The sequence below is a fragment of the Lepidothrix coronata genome, unplaced genomic scaffold (genome assembly GCF_001604755.1).
Source record: "Lepidothrix coronata isolate B3197 unplaced genomic scaffold, Lepidothrix_coronata-1.0 Scaffold107, whole genome shotgun sequence".
NCBI classification, from domain to species: Eukaryota; Metazoa; Chordata; class Aves; order Passeriformes; family Pipridae; genus Lepidothrix; species Lepidothrix coronata.
The window spans coordinates 1,237,845-1,260,332 of NW_016690287.1; the positions used below are offsets into that span (position 1 = coordinate 1,237,845).

Below are 22,488 nucleotides of genomic sequence, written 5' to 3' on the forward strand. Positions count from 1 at the left end.
TCAATAGCAACAGTGATGAGAGTTGTCCTATTAAATATCTATGTTTTACTTGTTTTCAGAGCAGCAAAAAATTTTACCAAGTTTAGTCATATTTGGTTTGTTTATGTAAAGGGCGTTAAAGGAAACAGGTGTCAGTCCAGAAAAATTACCTGAAGAAATTTAGATGGAAGGGGCAATAATTTTTAACAAACCTTTCTTTTAGGGTCACTGGCAGCTTTCACTTTTGTGGCAATGTCTTCCAGAATTCCGATGAGTTTTTCTTCCTTAGAAAACTCATTGTTCAGGGTTTGTCCAGCACAGAATTGGAGAGCAGCCAGTAGTTTCTTATACCAGATTCTGAAATGAACTTCATTCTGTGCATTCTTCAACAGCCTGAAGGAAAGAGAGGAAAAAAATCCATGTATCAAAAACTGATTTTTATTTTATATCACTTCTAGCAGGAACAATAAATGGGCTCCAGACTAATCTATGTTTGGCAACTTTGGGCAGCAGAGAAAGAAAAAAAATGTTTATTTTTAGGCAGCACTCAAGTCCCATTTCACAACTAATGAGATTCCAAGAGTGTTAAATAAATAGGAACCTGCCATTTCTTGTTGCCATACACAGTGCAGAAAGTGTGGTGCTTCTTATTTCTGCAAGAAAAGTTTACAAAGTGAAAAGAAGTTGTATTTTTGAAGTCCAGTCTTAAACATATACCCCTACATCTTGTCAGGAATTGGGACTTTTTTAACTGCCTTAAAACATTGCTCCTGCCAAGAGCTTGAAGCCATTGGACTTTATGTTCCATGGGCTTATTTCCCCCCACCACTCCCACACCAGCAAACAACAACTACAACCAAGTCTGGCAATGACCTCTGAGTTCTGACTATAAACACACACTTTTTCTTTATGTAACTGTCATTCTCTTTTTCTCTCCCTTTTCCCTTACACGTTTTCTTGGGTGACATCTTTAAGCTTTTTTATTGCTATATTACTATATAACAACCAAAATGGCTACATACCTGTTTTCCTTTGCAACCACGTTGTTCTAAAAACAAATCATATATATCTATATCTATAAACACTGATCATCTAGTATCAATTTATTTAAATTCACTGCAAGGGATTTATTAGGAAAAGCAAAAGTTACTTCTACCTTGCTGGGCAGGTTGTAACAAATCTGTTCTTTTTTTTTCCTCCTACAAGTACATTTACACAAGCAAGCACATCTTTCAGCTGTGAGGTGCATTTAAAGTCTGTTTTAGTCTCAGATGTATCATCAGTTCTAGAAATTTTCACTATTTAAAGCTGAGGAGACATTTCTGAAATTGGCTATATGGCTAAAAAGAGTGAAATGAGCCCATTTTATTCCTTTCTTTGCTGGTCTAAAGCAAAAACTCAGCTTTTAGTTCTACTGAAGTCTATAAAAGCTTTGGAACTGGAATTACTGCCAACATAAAAGTCAGAAATAAAACCAAAAACATACTTTTAAAAATCATATTCACCATGCAGTCTTCTCTAATTAGACATTTATTTGGGTCAGGAAAGCTGTGGCTTTTAGAGGTTTTTTTTTTAGTTAATTGAATTAATCACTGAGAAGTTTTTTCCTTATGAGGACCAGGGGTTTTGTACACTATTTGATTTATTTTTGTAAGTGTAGACGGAATCACCAGCTCTGTATTGCTACTAACATCCTGCCCATCACCTGGGATTTCCCTTTGCCTGAAGGACTGATAAACTGCTCTTTGCTTTTGTATGAACTTCCCCCCCCCCAACTTCATCCTTAAGAACATCTCAAACCTCAAATTCCTTAAAAATGTCTCAATCTCAGTGCAGTTTCCCTTACCTGATGAGGCTACTCAAACCTAGCAAATAATGCTAGTTTTCACAGGACAGAAAATCAGAGAAGCTGTTGACTTTCAAGGCACATCACATAAGAATATATCACATAACAAAAAGCAAGAATAAGATATAATATAAAGCACTGATATTTATAGGTAAAAAACCATAATTCCTATATACAATTCAACCCCTTTGAAATCATACACAAGGCATTACAATGTTGCTACTGCAGCACAGGCCTCTTTTGGTGATGAGGGATTCTTGTCATCTTTTATAAGGCAATGATTCTTCTAGGTCCCTTTTTCCTATATAATTCAATGCAGAACAATATCACCTACTGGTTTCTGAAAAGCCTTTGCAGCTGTACAAAACCTCTGAACTTCTAAGGACTTGAAAATCTTAAAAAGAATGTGTGGTGTTTCCATCAGAAATGCCTGGACATGAAAGGGAAGCGATATGAGAAGTTTATCATCAGCACTCTCTGGAGGAGTCTGAAATTACTTTTTTTTTTTCTGTAGACTAGTAAAAACAAATAATTACTTTTTGGATCAGAAAGAATGTCATTGCAATGCCTGTTGGAAGGCAAACCTCAGCACACAGAGGTAGTTTTATTCTTTTCCTGAACCCTTCACAAACGGAAGAAGGCTGAGAGGACACACAGTGGATATATGGCAGTGGATAAACAAATTCTTTCCTTTTTCAGTGAGAGTAAGTCCCAGCTTAAACAGGATGGGATTCATTTGCTTAAATGTAGATAGTTCATGCCATTTTAGATATCTCAGGATATCCTACTTGGCCTCCAGCTGCTGCCTTAGAAGCATATGGATCTGCTAGAGGGAATATCTCATGTATGCCACTCCCATGCAGATGTTTCAGATTCCCTATGCTGGCTGAAATAGCCAATGTTTAGGGTACTGAGTCACACTCTGCAGTGGCCTTTTAGCTCAGCTGTAAGCAAACAAGGTGATTCAAAACAAAAACATACTCTGTCCACTTCAGCAGCAAATCAGGAAGAGGCCTGATGATTATCTTTTTAAACAAAAGCATCATTGGTGCAGTTCAAACTGTCATATGGGAATTTTAGTGTACCACAGCAAAGCCCAGCTCAGCCTCAGTCCAGCTAAACAGCCTGTATTTCTCTTGGCACACAGGTAGAATGAACTTGTTCAGTTTTGCCCTGAAAAGACAAGTGCATTTAAGAAAAGACAACATCACTGTGATGTGTGGGTGCAGAACCTTCTGTCTGCACTTAGGCTTGCACTGGAATAAGCTTCTGAACATCTAAATCATATTCACTCAAAATACTCCATTTTTAACAGTACATATTTAGGGAATCCAGAAAGGCTACTTTTTCATGTTTGAGATGCCCCTTTAATCCTCTCAGATATAGAGAATATTAAACCAGCTTTTTTCTCCCCTAAAATGAAAGGCTTAGGATTTCACATACAGGAAGCAAAATAGCGAACCAAAATGGTTTACTATTTTAAACAGAGCTACTCCCTGCATAACTCAGATCAACTTAAAAGACCCACTTTTGATTATTCTTATGGCTGAGTGTTCACAGGAAATAAGCTTGTATACACACATATGATATAAAAATTTCTTTCCTACCTAAGACTGCAGGCCAGATTCAGAGAGCTTATGCATAAGGTGTACATGAGGACAGAGGACATATGGAGTCTGAATCCTCTCACATGTGATTTTTGAGCCCAGTCCAGGGGGAAAATTGAGGCAGTCATCATGATCTCACTGGTAAAATCCATTTCCATGCCCAACACACACTCCACAGCCTGAACACACATGTCACCTTTTGACAGCACATGTGCTTCCCCAGCAGCCCCATGAGGGACTGTGGCACAGGCAGCACAGCTGCCTTCTCCCTGCCCACTGAGGGAGGTGTGCTTCTGAAAGCCTGCAGACCTTAATTTGCAAATTGATTTGAATTGACTGGGTCTGACTTTTATATTCTTTTCATAAAAACAGTCCCAAAGAGGATACAAAGGACAGCTTTTAATGTGATGACTCATTGTAGGGTTTGCTAAAATGTTTATTCAACAAATGAACACATATGTTGCTGTAATTCTGTCTTCCCAGTTTCCTGGCGTGCACATCTTCACCCTGCCAGTGTGAGAATTCAGTAGGCATAGGACAGGCTGCAGCTTCTGAGATTGCAGGGTGGAGAAATGCTCAAGACAGTAATGAAATTTTCAAGTTAGAACAGGATGCCTAGCTGTGACAGAGGAAGACAAAATTGGAATGATTTAAAACTCAAGGCTGCCAGTGAAGAAGCCAAAAAGGTTGGTTTTTTTTCCTGACAATTTTCACAGGATTCTGCAAGACAGAACTAAATATAAAAGTCTGGTTTTATGCCAGGCCTAGACAGAGGATCTTGCTCCTAAAAACAGGGAGGCTTCCTTACTCTTCAGGGTTCTCCCATTTGGGACAAACACCCTCATTCTCAGCAAGGCCGGGGGAATTCAGACACTGTCCCAAGGTCACTTTTGTGAATAGCACAGAAGGAAGATCACCTAAAATTTAGAAAGGAAGCAAACTAGACTGCCTGTGCCTAGCAGCAGTCGGAGGGTCCAAGTCAAATACTGCAGTGCCCTGAAAGATGCCCCCCGACTTCTGCAAGCAGCTGCTTCTCCTCCTTTCTGTGTGCATCTGCTCCATCCTGCAAGGTGGCTCCAATCCCATTTTCTGGCACTCACAGCTGCAGAAGAGCGTGTGTTTTTCTGGGTGTAGAAACACAAGTGTGCTGGAGAGATTTTTGCCACAGGGAAGACGGGAAGTTGGGACTGAATCAGGCTGGGTTGGCTGCTGTGTCAGAGAAGGAGAAACAGGGCTAAACCCAGCAGCCACAGAGAAAAAGGAAATTAAGGAAAAAAAAAAGGAGAAAAAAAAAGGAAGGAAAGGAATGAGATTGGATGGATCTTGGTAGCAAAACAGGTGAGCTGGCCTCATTCTCCTGTGATGCTGAAAGACAGGGAAGCTGACAGAGTCTGCTCTGAGTTGGATTTGGCAGACAAATGAAAGAGTGAGGCAGCTCAGACAACTCTGCTGCTTGAACATCTGTTCCTTGTCTCCTTCAGAAAGGGGAGCAGGGTGAACCAGAGAGCGATGCCTGACAGGACAGATTAGCTCACAGGTAGCCTGTTAAACCACACTGCAGCAAAACCAAACCAAACCAAACCAAGAAAAGACCAGGGTTTCCAGTATATTATTGCAGGTTTAGCACCTACCTGCTATGAGAGAGCAAGGCACACTTTGACTGGGTTATTTACACATGGTGTCAGTAGTGACCCCAGTTAATGCTTCCAAGTGATGCTTGGTATTCATTACACAAAAGCTGTGCCTACCAGCACACACACACTGCACTCTTTGCTTAAGGTGTTTTGAATTCAGAGACAGACTATGAAAAGAAGGTGCCTTAGGGTTATAGGGCTGAGGTACTTCCTGTTGTTGGTCAGTCTTTGAAAACCCGACCAAGGAAGTCAATTTGCTTTGTTCTGAAGTTATATTTCATGCTTGTTTTCTGTTTTGCTAAGCTGGAGGCAAGACGAGTCGCAGAAGGAGAAAACAATAGTGCAAGACTGCTGCTCATTATGGCAATAATTGCTTAAAAATTGTTCTCCACAGCCCTTCATATCAAAGATCAGCACACAAGAACACTTCTCTACCACTGTACAGTTCCCATGTCTGAGGTTGCCATCTGTCTTGATTATCCTTAGACATCCTGCAAAACTCCTAAGCTGTCCTTTGTGCTTTGTTGTGCCATGGAGCTACGGCACATGCCTGAAGCATATAACTGATTTAATTTTCAACTCCTTGAAGAAAACATTTTACTGTTTGCATTCTTAAACAGAAGAATAAGTAACAGGGCTGATTTGGCAGTGGGATTGCATTTGGGCTTTGCAGCTCCCACTGCAAGTTATTCACAGACACATGGATGACAGAGATGACAAAAATGTGCAGCTGAAGATGACTCCACCTGGTCACAAGGATGAGTAGGGAACTGCTGCTACTAATTACAAATAATTAGTAGTTGCAAATAAAACACTTCTTAGTTTTCTAGTTTTATCTCCCCAGGATTACACTGGACAAGGTTTTTACTTCCCTGACAGTGATAATGGCAATAATCCCTTTGATAGAGATATCATCATAGAAAGTTCTGCACAAACACTGAACTCCAGCAACTTCCAGGTTCTAAAAGTACCTTTCATCCTCCACCCCCTGCAACTCCCCTTACTCCTCTGCAGAGTACAGCCAAGTCTGCAGAACTTGTCTTTTCAAGTCTTTATCACTTGCCAGCTGGTCTGGTCAGGCACAGCCTCTTTAGACACAGCCAAACTCTAAGGCAGCAGAGTGCCAAGCTGGCAAATATGACTGTGGCTTTTCTGGTCTCTTTGCCAGTGCCTAGGATGGATGACTGAACTTGTTGAAGCCCCCAGGAACGTGTCTGTAGGATGGCAGTTATTGCTTCAGAGAACTGAAAGGACCACTCATACTTGTTGCACTTGTTGCAATTTAATCTCTATTCCCAGCCTCCATCACAGCCTTGGTGAGACACTGTCCATTCTTGGACAGAAAAATTTAATTTAACTAAGCTTGCTGGAAAGCCTTACAGTGGCTCTGTTCTCACAGCCCTTTGTTATCCAAGAGAAACACACAGGCTATCTCGGTCAACTTCCTTTCAAAAACCAGATTCAGGAAAACGCCTCCGTTTTTAAACTAACCTCAAATTCTAGAAAGGTGTGATTTATGTACTGTAAGTCAGAAAGGAGAAAACAGAAAACAACAGCACCATTCTGGGTAGACCTACTGGGGCATGGCAGTCAACAAAACGACAGATATAAAGACAAACTAACAACTGAGAAGCACAAGACACCTGGCACACTGAGAACAACACACTGTTTGCAGGGGAGAACGGAGAGCAAAGTCAATTAGACAGACGAGTTACTGTACAACAAAGATGGAAGGGGCATTGCAGTTCTCCCAAGTGACTTGTGCATTTTCCAAAGCTTTAGGGAAACACAGTACAAGATCATCAACTTGACTGGAAGGATGAAGACAGTTCCATTTGCTCTCCCTTTCTTTCACCAAGTACAAAGCCAACAGAAAGGGAGAGGTACAAGAGGGCTAGCAAAACTATGCCCAATCTGCTGATCCTTCATCTTTCCTTCTATTCTATAACAAGAAGAGAGTGAAAGTTTATGTTTCTTGAGCAAACTGAGTGAAGTGTGGTACAATATTTTCTCTGAATCTCTCTAACCAAGTCAGTCTCCAGGATGGAAGAACAGCAGCTGTTCCATAACTTGCAGCACCTGTCCACTTTTGGCTCTTCACATTTCTCACATAAGAAACCTGCAGTCAGTTCCACATGCTGCTTCTCATATAACAGAGCTGCTTTTATAGACTCATTTTTCAAAGCATTACCCTTGAATGGAAAATACCTCTGCTTAAAGTGAAATTTTGTTTTAACATAGCGTGTGATTAATTTGCTTTTGTTTTTCTGATTTTTTTTTTATAATAACATAACTTAAAACAGGCACCTACCACACTGATCTCTCTCAGACAACAAAATACTGCTGCAGACTTATTATAAAGCCTGCTGGTTAGGCTGCAGAAACACAATGTTGCCATTATTTGCTAATCTTCACTCAAAGATCTTTATGAACAATGCAACAAAATTTGCTTTCAGACAAATTTGATGCAGTAGATTCAATCAACACAGCTCCTCCCACTCCCACTGAATGCCTTAACAGTGGAATGCGTGTCCTGCTGACTCACAAAAAATCAGCAGATCAGTGAAAACAAAGGCTATGCTACACTATGCAAGGAAGTTGCCAAGCCCTGCTGAGGTAGTCTTGCAGAAAAATGTTTCATTTGATACATAACATAGTTGGTTGCACACACTTCTGCATTAAGGAAATGAACCCCAGATAAAACTGGTTTTGTCCCGAGAAGAAAGCTTGAAACCGAAACTGAAACAAAATGAACCTTGAAAATTAACTGTACCAAGAATTAATAGGAAAATATAATAGTGTACAGGTACCACCACCAGATATGGATGTTACTTGGTCTAAGGTCTACTAAGCAAGAAATGATCATCCTCATAACATGCCTTCTCCAATTTGTCTGTCTTTTTCTGCTCCAGTTGGGTGGAATCTGCAAGCAGCAGAGGACCAAATTTATTAACATACTATCACAAACATAAAAGAAAATACCTGCAGCACAACACCAACATAACAAAAGTAGTGGTTGTTTCTGACAGCATCTGTATACAACAGTGCTCTCTGAGTGACCATTCCTGGTCCACCAAATATCCCATCCCAATAAAGCATCGATCCAAAGCTACAGAAATGAAAACTCTTCATCCTGAAGTGACATTAATACAATTTTAAGCTCCAGCTTAAAATTGTAAGTCTGTTTTCAACTATTAGTAGAAAAAGCACCACTGCCTCAGTAATGAGAATGATTAAACCTCCCCTCTGAAAAGAGTATTCGGAATTTTTTTAAAAAAGCGCTGTTTAACAGAGTTATTGCATTTAATATCTGCATGAAGATTATCAATGGGACACTATTATTTTACATTCAATGAGAAACTTGGCACTCAAGTCTGACACTAATTTTGAAAAGTCTGGTTCCATCTTTGCCAGCACTTTCGTCACGTGACTGGGCACGTCCCTGTCTGCACTTTTTCCAAAATTGCAGATTTTCTCCTCAAAACAAATGTTCCATTGTTTTCAGAATTTCACACAGTATCTTACACCAGAATCAGCAAGCCTGAAAGCTCCCAACAATCTATCCTTGTAATAGCTTAGAGTAAATTCATGCACAGGAACTAAAATGTGCCATTCATTCCAGGCATAACAGAAATTGTTGTGTTCTTCCCAGTGGGTAACTGCATTGGAAGCTAGCAATGAATGGGATTAGATGGGATAATCACCACTAAAATAAGCAGACCCAGTGGCTTTATTGGGATGCTGTCCAACATGCCAGCAATTAATTGAATACAGGAGGTGACTAAGCTACTCTACTTTCAAACCATATAAATAAAATACAAAATTAATTCAGACTGAAGGAGCCCACTGGAGCCAATGCACTTGCTAAGCTTTGTACTCCTTCTGCATTTAGGCCACAGTTATCGCAGCAAGACACTGAGGAGAAACTGAAAATGTATTTCCTCATCTGCCTATTGTTTGGGTAGTTTGTGTCTACCAAAAGGGGCTTTGGATAGCATCTGTGGTTCCCATTAGCTTCACAGCTGGAACAAAAAATCCCTCACAACACTATAAAACAAAATGTATGATACAGAACTAATTCTGTTTGGTTCTGCACTGGGCAATTCACTTTGCTCAACTTCATTTTGGTTTTTTGTTTGGTTGGTTTTTCCCTCATTTTTGTTTGTTTGGTTGGTTTTTTGTTGTTGTTGTTTTTCGTTTCATTTGTTTTGATTTTTTAATTGTTTTTATTTTTTCATTGAGCTGGTTTTAGCTGGGGTAGAGTTCGTTTTCTTCACAGTAGCTGGTATGGGACTGTGTTTTGGATTTGGGCTGGAAACTGCTGATAATTCAGAGATGTTTTAGATATTGCTGAGCAGGGTTTGAAGAGGCAAGGCCTTTTCTGTTCCTCACCTCACCCGCGAGTGGGCTGGGGGTGCACAAAAAGTTAGAAGGGGACACAGCTGGACCACAACTGACCAAAGGGATATCTCATATCATATGACATCACCCTCAGAACATAAACCTGGAGAAGAAGCAGAAAAGGGGGAGACATTTGGAGTGATGGTGTTTGCCCAAGTCACTATTATGTGTGATGGAGCCCTACTCTCCTGGAGATGGCTGAACCCCTGCCAGCCCATGGGTCACAGGGAATGAATTCCTTGTTTTGTTTTGCTTGTGCATGAGAATTTTGCTTTACCTCTTAAACTGCCTTTATCTCAACACATGAGTTTTGTCTCTTCTCCAGTTCTCTCCCTCATGCCACTGCAGGGGACAGTGAGTGAGTGGCTGTGTGGGGCTTGGTTGCCATCTGGGGTTAAACTGTGACATTAATATACTAATACTGAAATAGCTTCGGGGAGAAAACTAAAATTGTCTTTCTACAAGGTCATTAAGGCCTTTGGCTGCTCATATCAGGAGCAGTCTCAGATTTTATTCATACGTTCTGAGCTAGATCTGTACTTTATAATCCTAGAGTTTTCAGATTACTATTTTTATGGCTCTGGTCATGGGGAAGGAAGGATTTAGTTTTGGGGGGGTGAAAAATAGGATGAGACAGCGACATTGTTTTTCAAATATTGTGTCATTCAAAAGAACTTGCTCTGCAGAGCTGTTACTTTTCCTATTTGCTCTGCACTCGGTTGCAAGAATTTGCTTTGCTTAACGACATCTACATTCAAAGCTGTTATCTTTCAAGTAGAGTCTCAGATTTTTACATCTCAGTGCTCAGATGTCAACAGCAGAGGAAGGAGGTATGAGATTTGATACATTTCAGATATGTGGGGAGTCAATGTTTCTTTCAAGGCAGCATCCTCTCTACCTCTCTGGAAGAACCTGTCTGTAGATCCATTGTGTTTTAAGCACAGGTAATACAGATACAACAAGAACTGATCCCACATTACTTTCTGACATGTCAGTCTCTTCCGGATCTTTACTTTCATCACTGCTCTAGCTAGCAGCCCGGCTTCTTATTTTCCCAATATCTAACAAAGGGAACTTTATTCAGATCACTGCCTACACAGGAATAGTGAGGAAAAATGAGCCTCAGCAGTTACCGCTACAAGTGTTTCAGCAATGATGGTACTTCAGCGTAATTACAAGACTGCAAAACGCTGCTTTCAGTAGTCCTCTCGTATCTGACACACTATTCTTTCTGTAAGATGTCGAGTCTTCTTTTGCTGTCAATTTTGTGGCATCTCAACGCTGCACAACAACAAAGGGTGAACGGAGCAGACCGTCAGATCACAGCAACGTGTTAACGCAGTGCATGTGCGTGTGTGACTCTGTCAATACAGCAACTCTGAGAGAACCTTCATAGCTCAGAGCGTCGTCGGGAAGGCATTCAGTCCTTTACACTTCAAAAATAACTAGCAAAATTCATTTGTTTTCAGGGAGTAGAAGAGAGAAAATCAGACTTTTCAAAGGGGAGTCTCTGGAGTCCAAATAACAATTTTTTCATCTTTTCCTGATTCTGACTTTTAGCGGAGAAGTATTGTCAGACTACAGCTCTCCATATGCATAAGGTTACCCTGAAATCTTCTTCAAACAAGATGGTATCTACCATGTTTTAATCTAATTAAAACAGAGGGGACCATGAAAGATGGTTCTTGTTAGCTCATTTCTGTCAGCGGCAGAAGAACAAGCATTTACATTATAAAGAAGGATGTTTCTATCTTCATGTCCCTTTCTTTTCAGGCCTGCTTTATTTCTTCCACTCTGATTTTATTTTTCATCCTCTTTTCTTGGTCTTTATTAATTTTTCACACATAGTAATAGTATCTCTCGCAAAGGTAGGAGAGCAGAGCAGAGAAGGAAATATCTTTAGATTTATCTTTTTTAAATACTGTTCTGGTTCTGATCTTCCTTCCATTTCACTGCTTTATTGCCACCAAATATTGGCTTTGTAAAAAGAGAAGTGGGAATTTGAAGTTAAGCTCACGTACCAGGGAAAGCTCGCTGTAAGATATTAGTAAGAGAAAATTGGCCCAAGGGTATTTCCCCAGTCGACAGCTGGCCTAGTTACCATGGAAAACAGAAGAGCTGGAGGGCAGGCACAGTAGGAAAGTGAGGCATAGACCTACATGAAATTAGACTGACTTAGTTTGCAGAGGCTTGCTGAAATTAATCTCCCACTTCAGACAGCTTGTTGCTCTTTCGTTGCTGGGAAGTAGACATTAAGTTTCATCAAGGTTTACAAGTCCATCTTAGCTCTGCTGAGACACGTCCAACTGTGGGACCAGGTCTGAATAAACTCCTGAATAAACTAAAATCCCTTTTAATGAACCCCTAACCAAGAAGGTATTACTTGTTAAGCTTTTATCGAGGAAATCTTACATCACTCTCTTCAGATCAAACTGTATAGTCTTGGGGTTAAAATCCATAGATTTTAATGTCTGATGAATTTAAGGTAGGTACAAGAATGAAAATCCATCTTGAATTCCTGAATTTTACTTGATGAGTAACCTTGACGAAATTATTTTATTTTTACAGGGTTTCGTTTTCCCTTTCAAACGCGGAAAGGATTATTTCTCATAGGCTTTCTCACAGGATGCTGTGTTTTGTTTATAAGCTGCTGTTATGCCACAGAGGTAAATGCCACAGCAAATAGGTCTTTTTAATAACACTGCCACCTCCTTCCCATGGGGTGCTCATATAGCCAGCATTTTTCAATCATATGGGAGAAAATAACAGCCCCGGGCATTTTTTTGCTCATGAGAAAAGCAGAATTAAGATTCAATTGTTGCGATGAAATGTTCAGCTCTGGTTCCAAGATTCACAATCACATTTGTGAAAGTATTATTGCAGTAAGCAGATGTCATATTTCCATATGTCCTGAGTCAGGTAAAGAGTGGAGCAAGCTCTCCAGGGGCAGTTACTGCACTGGCAGAATAAATATAGATCAGCCATCTGACACAAAATGCTACTGGGACTTTGAAGCTCACTGGCTCTGCTATAGGCATCCTTCTTGTACTCAAAGTGCTGTCCTCATGCTCAGCCCATGTGAGGCTGCAGGAGGATAGCAGACTGAGGCAGAAAACTGAAATTTCCTCCCCTCTCCCACCATATATACGCTCTGTAAACATCCCTGAATCAACCACATTTCTTCTCCGATGTGCGCTCTGCTGACTGACCAAAAATACGTGCATGACAAAAATTAATATGGATAAGAGCCATGCTTTCTCTAACAGCAAAGCACTGGCAATACTCACAGGGTGAGCCTTACAGAGCCCAGCAAATTACTGTTTAAACCACCTTTAAATCGCTGTTTCAAAGACTCCTGATTATAAAGGAGGGCAACAGCTGAGGACAGCTTGTGTCAGCTTTAAATTGATGAAAAAAACTATATTAAAAAGAGGCAGCTCTTCAAATGGTTTTCCATTTTCATACCATGACGAAGCAATGTCCTTCTGAGCCACATGCAGAACAAAGCGCTGACAATTCAAGAATATCTGCCACGATGGCTGCTGAAATTCATTTCGACAAACTGCCCTATCAACAAAAGCACATACATGGGATCTGAGGGATGGGCAAGACACTCAAAAGCTGGCTAAAGCAGTGTCTGTTAGAAAAGTTTAATTAATAAAAGAGCTCCTCCTGATAGAAATCATCGAGTGACATTGTGAAGCAGGTTAAGCGGAAGAATAAATGATGACTTCTAATACCAGGCTCAACAAAGGAAACGCTACAAAAGCATTGAAATCCTGTTTACTGTTTGACCTCCTCCATGCCCAGTGCTCACAGGATAATTATTACAAATGGCAATGCCCTGTTTCCCAGACAGAAACCCTTGGTGATGCACAAACAAGGTCTTACTTCAGATAAAAATGTATAATGTGCTACAATACTCATGATGAGGGACTGTTCTTTCAGTTAATCCAAGTCCATGAATTTGACTGTGGAAATCCCTGTTCAGACCCTTCTTCATTAGCCAAGATGGCAGCTGCCACACTAAAGCTAATGAGCCTGATTAATATCAATTCAGTAAATTAAATTTTTTTTGCAGACATCAGATAATTTTGTACTAATCCAGACATTTATACTGATTTAATATCAGCTGACATAACATAATTTCTCATTTAACACTAATTGAAAACTACTGGTTTCTTATTCTAAAGAGCATTTGCTGTCACTTATAACTTATGGCTTTCTATAAAGCTATTTTTCAAATAATATCATCATGAAATTTTATGTTTTCTGCCTAGCTGCAGAACTTTTATACCCAAGCGTGTGATTGGTGATATGTGCAGAATGGAAAAATCAGGTAATTTCTCTTAAAGGTATTTATTTTACCAATTTTTCTTCATATTTTCCATTTTATATTTGTAAAAGGACTGATTGAAACTAATGAACAAAAGAAACAACTATTCATTTAAACAGTGTTGAACTCAGCCCCTCTAGCTATGTTTTTTTTTCCTACTAAATAATTTTGGGTTTGTTCAACTTGCCTTCAGGCTTGGTTTCTTCAGATGCTACAAAAGAAAGTGCACGTCCCTGCTGCTATGCAATTTGCTCATATTATAACATAAAAAATAAAATCCCTCACTGGTTGCAATGGAATGCCAATATTTATATATCAAGGAAGAGACAAGAGTAAGGAGAAGCATTCTGCTTGCACTGCTGGGTGAAAGAAGCACTTGTGCAATGCAATGTTTGCCGTCGCCCAGCGCTGTCATTATTGATGGCAAGTGGAACCCCCTTGAGGCTGGACGTGCCATCTGACCCTACTTGTCTGTCTGGAATCCTATCCTGTGGTTTTCACAATGAAACTTTTCTTTCAGGTGTAACACGACCTGTGTGGAACCCAACAGAAAGTTACTGATGAAAGTCTCCGTCCAACAGATGATACCTATCACAAGATTGCTTCTTTAGAAAATATGCTTATCATTCTCAATCCTTCCACAGATGAGAGCACTCTTTCTGCAAGACATTACCTAAGAGCTACCCTGATGGCTCAAGAACTGAAGGACCGTGGAAGTGGGATCAGTAAAAATGCAAAGACAGAATTCATTTGTAACTCACAGAAACATGTAACAGCTGATGTCAGGAGGGACCTGTGAAGGTCCTCTGGTCTGGTCCCTGTTATAACAGCTCCTTGTTCAGCTAGTTCTGAAGCAGGATCAGGCTGTTTAGAGGACTTGACCTCAGCAAGGCTGGGAGAGTTCCTGAGGTGGGGAAGGAACAGCAGTGCAATTTGACCGTATGATGATGAGTCCCCAAAACACGAGGCGGTTTCAAAAGATATGACCTAATGACAGACAGGCCTGTTGTTTATCCAGTGACATGAGTAAAAGTGCCAAGAGCTGCATTTCTGAGTTGTGAACATCACTTTGGTCTGTCTTCAGTCCCATCAACCGCACTGAAACTGAAGCATCATTTCTGGCAAGCACTTCTAGCCAGGGCCCAGCTGTCACATGAACAGCAAATACTTCAAAATTTCTGTGACACAGATTAATTTTAAGGCATAAACAAAGAATCCACATTATTCTTTACACTGTCTAAAACATGTCAGTCTTGTATATAGAATAGCAGAGATTGGGGTTTGCCTATGCCACTGCCTGGACAACATTCTCTTGTGTGTTTGCAATGCACAAGAGAGCTGTTTCTCTGAACAAACAGCTGGCTATTCACTTATCACTATTTGGCCTACAGTCTACAGTTCTTAGTGAAGTTATGTCAGGCAAAGGAGGACAGTTCAGTCAGAGCCAGGATTTGTGTGAAACGATCAAGTAAAAGTCTCCAGTGGCTTCTCCAAAAGGGAAGTTGATGGCTGTTTGTTTTCTAGAATCAATAACTTAGACTGAGATAGAAGCACAGAGTGGTTACATTTCTAGGCACAAGGGTCTCTAGAGGAACATGCAGCAACATAGGCAATCAAAATTACACTGTATAGAAAAAGAAGAGCAGCAGCACAGCTTATACTTGGGAATAATGGTTTCTGGTAGAAGCGGTTCTAGATGCCCCAGTTCTCTTGGGAAGTCACCTGAATCTAAACTTAACTGCTGGGAAAAAGTATTATTTATTTCTTAAAGAACACAGCAGAACTATATTACTCACAGCACTACTTATGACTGCTCTCCTCTTGCTTTTCTGCATCCTTCCTCCCATAAAAATACTTTGCTTGCTATCCTTCTCAGTTCTCTCAGTGACCACTCCTCAGCCTGCCTAAAGCCTCTTTTGTATCACTTCAAACGCTTCCACACTTCTGTGCAGACACTGGGAACATTGTGGCAATTCCCTCCTTTCCCAACCCAGACTTCTGTCCCCGGGAGAAGAACTGGGATCTTGAAGCAGAAGAGACAGAAATGTTTGCAGGGCCAGGTGGAGGGAATTCCCAGTTTCAACCCTTTCCAACTGCCAGAACCATGGTGCTTTGCACATTACATCCTCTACCCAGTTCCAAGTGAATCTTGAAGAATCTTGGGAATTAAGCAGAAGGAGGCCTTGGGGGAACAGTTATTTTAATTTCACTGGATGACAGACTGTGAACAATTGCTGGGGGAGGCTGAACATGAAAACTGAGCACTTATATAAGGGGAAAAAAGAGAATTTTTTTTTTTTTAATCTACTTGGATATAAGCCCTGCAACACAAGCTAGAAAAAGGAAGCGTAAGACGCATAAAACAGGATTTTACTGAGAGATATGTTGAAGGCCACGCTGTTGTTTACACTGAAATACTTAAGAGTCACCCTTTACGTCTAAATTTAGGATTTTAACTCTACAAACCATCTATTAGATGAGAAAGGAAATCTCAGTTTGTGAGAGAGGGATGCTACTGATTTCAAAGGATCATCCACCTGCCTATGTGCTTTTTTATTCGAGGCATCATTTAATTTTTCATGCTATATTATTTTAATACCTATCTTAGCACTCTTTCTTTTTTTTTAATGAGGAGGACTTTTCTTAATTTTACTAACAAGATGTCTCATTTACTTCGGTTTATCTAGATTCTTATAAGGGAAGCAAGAACAGTCAGCAGTAGAGAAATACTTTTTCTAGTTTGGGCCAGGCAGTCTCTAAAAGCCACCTCCTAAAACATCTTCAAATTGGTCACCTCTGCAATTTTCTCATTGTTAATACTGTTAAGAACACTATCAAAAGATGCTGGCTTTTTTTTTTTACATCTGTTTATCCACACAGCAGAACCTGCACCACCCTGGAAATATTCCACTGGGCTTTGCTTGCATGGCTCAACTATGACTTGGAAATTCGGTCCTCTGATCTTTCTTTGTATGAGGTCAACAACCAGCACATGATTTTGCTGCTGTCCACTAAATCCTGAACTGAGTAGGAAAAAAAAGTATGAATAGAAACAGATTTGCATTCACCATTTGAAATTTTCAGTGGAAAGAAAGAAAGACAACTGAAAAGCAAGAGCTACTCCAGCACTGAGGCTTTGATCAAATTTATGAACAAATAATTTCCTGTATATATGCTGCCAGCAATTTATCCCACTTAAAACCCAACCTTCACTTCATAACACTATTTTTTTATTTTTTTTTTTTTTTTTATTTCTTAACATAAACAAATGGGTTTTCCCCTCAAGTAACAGCCAGGAGTGAACAGCAGCCAGGTGACATAATGCACAGGTGAGATACCAATGGTATTTCATAAATCATTATGTCTAAAAGATGGTGTGCTTTCAAGCCAAGAAATAAGACAATCTGTTAATGGTTTAGGCTTAAGCAATTCAGATGAACACCAAGAGAAGGAGATGTGCCTGATATAACAACCTTTACATTGGGGATTGCCTTAAAATAGGCATTGAGCGTCCTCTAAGTTGAGTTGAAAACAAGCTGGTGATTTGCTTTTGAATAGATGGGATAATTTTCAACAAGGGGCAGCAGGGAAGCAAATAATTCAAAATTAGCTCAGTGTGGCACTCTCTGGGCTATCTCAGCCACGAGTCTCTTCCACACGCCCAGTGACAAGCATAAGTATTAAGACTTTTTTTTCCAGCTTCATCTGGCATTTCACATACCATCTGAATGTTTGCATCTAAGCTCAATGGTTCTGTGAAAAGCTTTGATTTTGATGAACATTTTTCAAAAAAAAAAATTAAAATCCTTAATAACTACTTTACATTACTGTCAGCCACCCACCATTGATGCAATACCGTGATAAAATATCTCTGAATACCTTTATTTGGGAATAAAGGCCCTTCACAGGCAAAAGTCAATCCTTGTAGCCTGGTTTTATTTCTGAAACAAAAAAATAATGCCATAAACTTTACCAAACAGTATTCTGTGTGTTTGACAGACACCATAGAGAAACCTAAAGAACGATTCAGCTCTCTGTCTTTTGACTGAGACGCCTACTGCTTGTATGAACTACTGGGTAGAATTTTACAGGCTCTAGATTTGAAATGGATTTTAATTCTTTTAGATTCACTGGTCACTTTCTGCTGTTTAATTCAAGGGCCTAACACACACCAGTTCCAACTGAGTGGGTTCTTAGCCCAGGAACACTGAATGAGATGATGTGAGACAATGGCCCCTTGAGTAATTCTGTTACTTAAATGTAGGTTATTACAACGTGATTGCAGTGTTGTTCAAGCAGAAGAGCTATGCAAAGACAACTCATCTGACAGTCCTTTCTTTCCTCTCTCAGCTTATTTTTAATTTGGTCGCTGTCCAAATGACAACATTATGATTACAGACTAATATAACACTGAATACGGGTGAGCATTCAGAAAGTAATTAATGCTTAGGGAAATATTTTCAAACAGCGAGGGGTTTATGAGTTTAATCCTGAAATACTCATCATCTGCAAACATCTAAAAATACTGAATAATAATAATTCTGCACTTTTATCCTTTTATCAATCCTCTCCCTCTCCTCCGTAGAAATAGTGCCTTTTATTCTAGTTTACTGATTTATTTAAAACGTGTTACTAATAATATTTGGGCTTACATTAGTGAACTCTTTTCTCAGAAAAATTCCCCAAAATTGAAGAAAGTTACAAAGTAATTTTCTGATAAGTCATGTACTGGTAGAACACCTTCAAAAATGTCTAATTCGTGATTCTGGTTTTTTTTCTAATGTTCCAGTTACTTAGGCAAAGGTCCAAGGCTCAGTTTTCATTCTGACAGATAACGATGACTAAACCTAGAAATATTAACCACAGAAACATACAACTGACAGCAACATTAACACGACCAATAACTCATTACACTGAATATCCTATATCCACTTGACGCCTCTGTTTATTCATACTCTTCCTTAAAGTTCTCACTGGCAGTGTTCAGAAACAGGAAAGATTTACAAAACTCCAACCTGTCAGACAAGGCTATGATCAACTGCCTAACCATAAATGAGGAGTCCAAACATATCTATCCAATAAAATCAGGGCCTGAACTGCATTTATTCAAGTCATGAGACAAGAGCTGTGCAATGTGCATTCAATGAAAAAATGGATTGAAAACAACTCTCTAGGGCAGCTCAAGACGAATTTTGCCAGAAATTGGTTAAAATGGCTATAGTTAAAACACAAAAGCTTGCTAAGCTGGGAAGAGAAAAGGATTTATAACAGAACAAATCTAATAAAATGTTTTACCTAATCTGATGCGATTTTGAAACATCTGAAGACTCATTTTGCATACAATAATTGCCATTTATAGAAAAAAAAAGGCTTTATACAAAGGAAATAATAATGGAATTGTTTCCAAACATTCGCAAAAGGTAAACCCTGGAAGCGGAAGCTCGAAATGCAAAGAACATTAAAAATTTGTACATATTATATCTGAAAAATCTGAAGTGAGGCATACTCTCCCTTGCATTTCACCTCAGCAATCAGAATCAGGTACCACCACGACTTTGCAGCAGAGAAGCAGCCCACTGGAGGACCCCTCTCAACTGCAGGATTGCTCTGGGCTTCAGAGGCAACACTTCCCCAGTGAAACACAGCACCAGCTGCTCAGCTGAGAATCACAAGAGAGTCTCCACGCTGTTTGTTTTCCAGCTGAGACTTTCAGTCTCCAAAATCATTACAACATCATTTGGGAAATCTGCATCATCCTTAAATTGCAGCTACTGTTTTTATTCATGATTTGGACATATCAGATTATTATAGTTGGTCACTCAATACTGGCCTAGCTCAATGAATCCCTAAAGCAAACTGCAGTGTAAAGACACAGCTGCTGGGATTACTTTCAGTCATCTCTTTCCAGCAGTCTTTCACAGTATAAAATAACAAAACTACGCCACATCCATCAAATTCATGATTGAAAATTATCCATTTGAAGTCACAGAGCTAGATGAATGTTTTGTCAAAAGTTTTCCTGATTTATTACTACTCTGGTTTACATCCCCAAATGTTCCTCTGGGATGAGCAGAGATTACGTGAGGTATCCGCCAGGAAAGATTTTGGCTTATTCTTTTGTTTTTTGAACGCTGCAACAATAAAACATTTTTAATGGAAAAAAGATGAAAGGCACAGATGAAAGCTGAGTGTGACAGCTGCACAGAGCCCTGCTCTGAATCCCTTCCTCACCAACAACTGCTCTGCTTCCTCAGTCCTGTTCCATACACAAGTGAGTCATTACAGTCCATCACATCCCAGCATCAGAGGCATCCTAACAGGCCACCAAAATGGTCTGTGCAATCCTTTCTACAGAGGATATCCAAAACACACACCCATCTTTCATATGCAGTTACATTACTGGAGGGGTTATGACAGATATGACTTGAAGCTTGTAGGGAGTTTTCTGGCATAACCAAAAAACTAGATTTGTCAGATTGAGCATTTCCAAATGTAAAAGGAGCCAAACCCAAAATAAATCAGACAAGCCATGTTTGAAAAAACGATGTACTGAAAAACATTTTCCTTAGTGCTGTCTTATAAATCAAGAAACAATTAAAAGAATTAAAGATTTTCAGAACTCTTCCACCTTTTCTAGTTTATCTTTGCAGTTCTAAGTAGGTTCACTTGTACACACACACAGTGGTGTGTTTTTTCATTCCAGTAACAGGTATTAATAACTGACATTTACAGGTTTTTTTATGCTGCACTTGACAATGTTAATCCTCCTTGAATATGACTTTTGGCACAGACTTTCCTCTGTTCCAAAGGTGGGACACACACAGAGTTATCTCTATGTTCAGCAACTTATTTAGTGAAGCTGACAATGTGCCTGCACAAATACAATTAATGATGTGAACAATCATCCCTCACTCCATTCTCACCTTGATATATGATCACAAGGGAGCCTCACCTCTTCCTTTTTGTACTTACACCCAATTTGGAAAAACAACTAACATTCCTAGACTTCTAGACATTCAAGAACACATTCATTCTACTAAGAATCATTAAAATAATTAAAACCAGACACATGCAAAAGTATGTTACTTATGTCCTTTGTCAAGGACTCACCAGATTATCTTATATTAACTAAATTACAAAAAGGCATAGCTTTGATTGCTTTATTAGTTTTTAAAGAGATTCCTTTTTCAAAAAGCTGTAATTTTTAACAGCATGGGAAAACTAACTCCCTCTTTATATTCAAAATGTTAAAATACCATATTCAAATTCTTTGTTAACCTTTACCAGTAGTTTTTCCAATTTGATTTTTAATTCCTTGGAATTTATCTTCATTTTTCTTTCTTCTTTTTGAATTTTGAAAGTTTAAAATGTTATCGCTTCAGTCAGAATATGCCAGAATATTTCATTTTTAAACAGAAATCATAGCATCTGCAACACCTAAACGTTATGTGCAAAGCCATTTAAATAAAATAAGTGAACTTAGCTCTAGCAAGGCAGTCCCAGAGAATAACTGCCTGAATAAAAGTCTACTACAATCAGTGGAAAGAGTCTCATGAACTGCAAAGGGGTATAGATTCAGACTTCCCTGCTTTATATATAGAAAAGTATAGAAAGCAACTTAAATTCCTAAATTCCTACCAAAGGGTAAAACACCTGCCAATGTGCCTGAAGCTTTGCCTGTATCATTTCTAGCAGGCAAACCATTTCTTATCTGTTTTTTGGGGTATGCTTAGAAGATTAAGAGAGCCATGGAGCACCTCCTGGACCTGGAATCAAAGGGCACAGAAGGAGTAGGGTGAGTTCTTCCTGCAGCACCCAGGCTGAATGTTCACCACACACTGGTGGGCTTTGGGTCTCCCTGGGGCTCGTGTGCTACACCCTGTGGTCACAACAGATAAATCTGTGTGTGTGTGTCTGAGCCCAGAGTTTCAGGAACACTGTGATGGCTATGTTATAGTACACAAATGGCAGAGAGGTCGAGAGGCTGAGGGTCAGGGTTATCCACCTCCCGGGGTTCACGTCAGCGTGCAAGCACGGGGGGAGCGGTGCCGCAGGACAGAGTGTGTCAAAGCTGAAGCACTTCTGCCCACCTTGTCTTTTAGGGATGGTTCCCGGAGTGAACCGTTCCCAAACTGCATTCCAGTGCTATCTTGGAAAAAAAGCAGTCCCAAAAGGGGCCAGAGAGGAAGGCAGCTGTTAGGAATTATGGCAGACCAAAGGTCTAGCACTTGGTCTTGCTCCGCAGTCCTCTTTTATTGGGCAGTACTGACAGACCCACAGCCAGACACTGACAGCAGTTAGTAGCTGCTTTTATCAATTCCAGCTGAGGGCCCTGCCAGTTCACTCCTCTTTCTTAAGAGCTGGCAAAAAGTGAGTCTAAAATACTGTTTTTTTTCTTAAAATTTCCAATGTGTTTAATTAAAAGTAAGATGTGGTTTTGCTGATTTAAATGTACCATTTTCCCACTCAGTCTGTAACTCCTGAAGGTCAAACCCAACAGTTGTGTTACTCTTTTGTGCTTGCTCACAACAAATCTCTTTGTTTCATTTGACACCATTTTTTTTCTAAAACTGGAGTCTGAGAAAATTGAAAGTCTGTAAATTAGGAAACAAAATAATTATCAGTCTGTTTTCCAAGGCAATAATCCAAGTCCCACATGACTAATAATGAAGCACTTAGCACAGT

At 39.7% G+C, this 22,488-nt stretch overlaps 1 protein-coding gene across 1 annotated transcript in view; it reads right to left on the minus strand.

Moving 5' to 3' along the window:
• PIK3C2G (phosphatidylinositol-4-phosphate 3-kinase catalytic subunit type 2 gamma) overlaps nucleotides 1-22,488 on the minus strand; it is a 195,756-nt gene that overhangs the window by 79,351 nt on the left and 93,917 nt on the right. Inside the window, exon 18 of the mRNA XM_017823912.1 lies at nucleotides 192-372. Within this exon, the coding sequence (XP_017679401.1) occupies nucleotides 192-372 (181 nt within the window). The remainder of the gene's footprint in view (nucleotides 1-191; nucleotides 373-22,488) is intronic.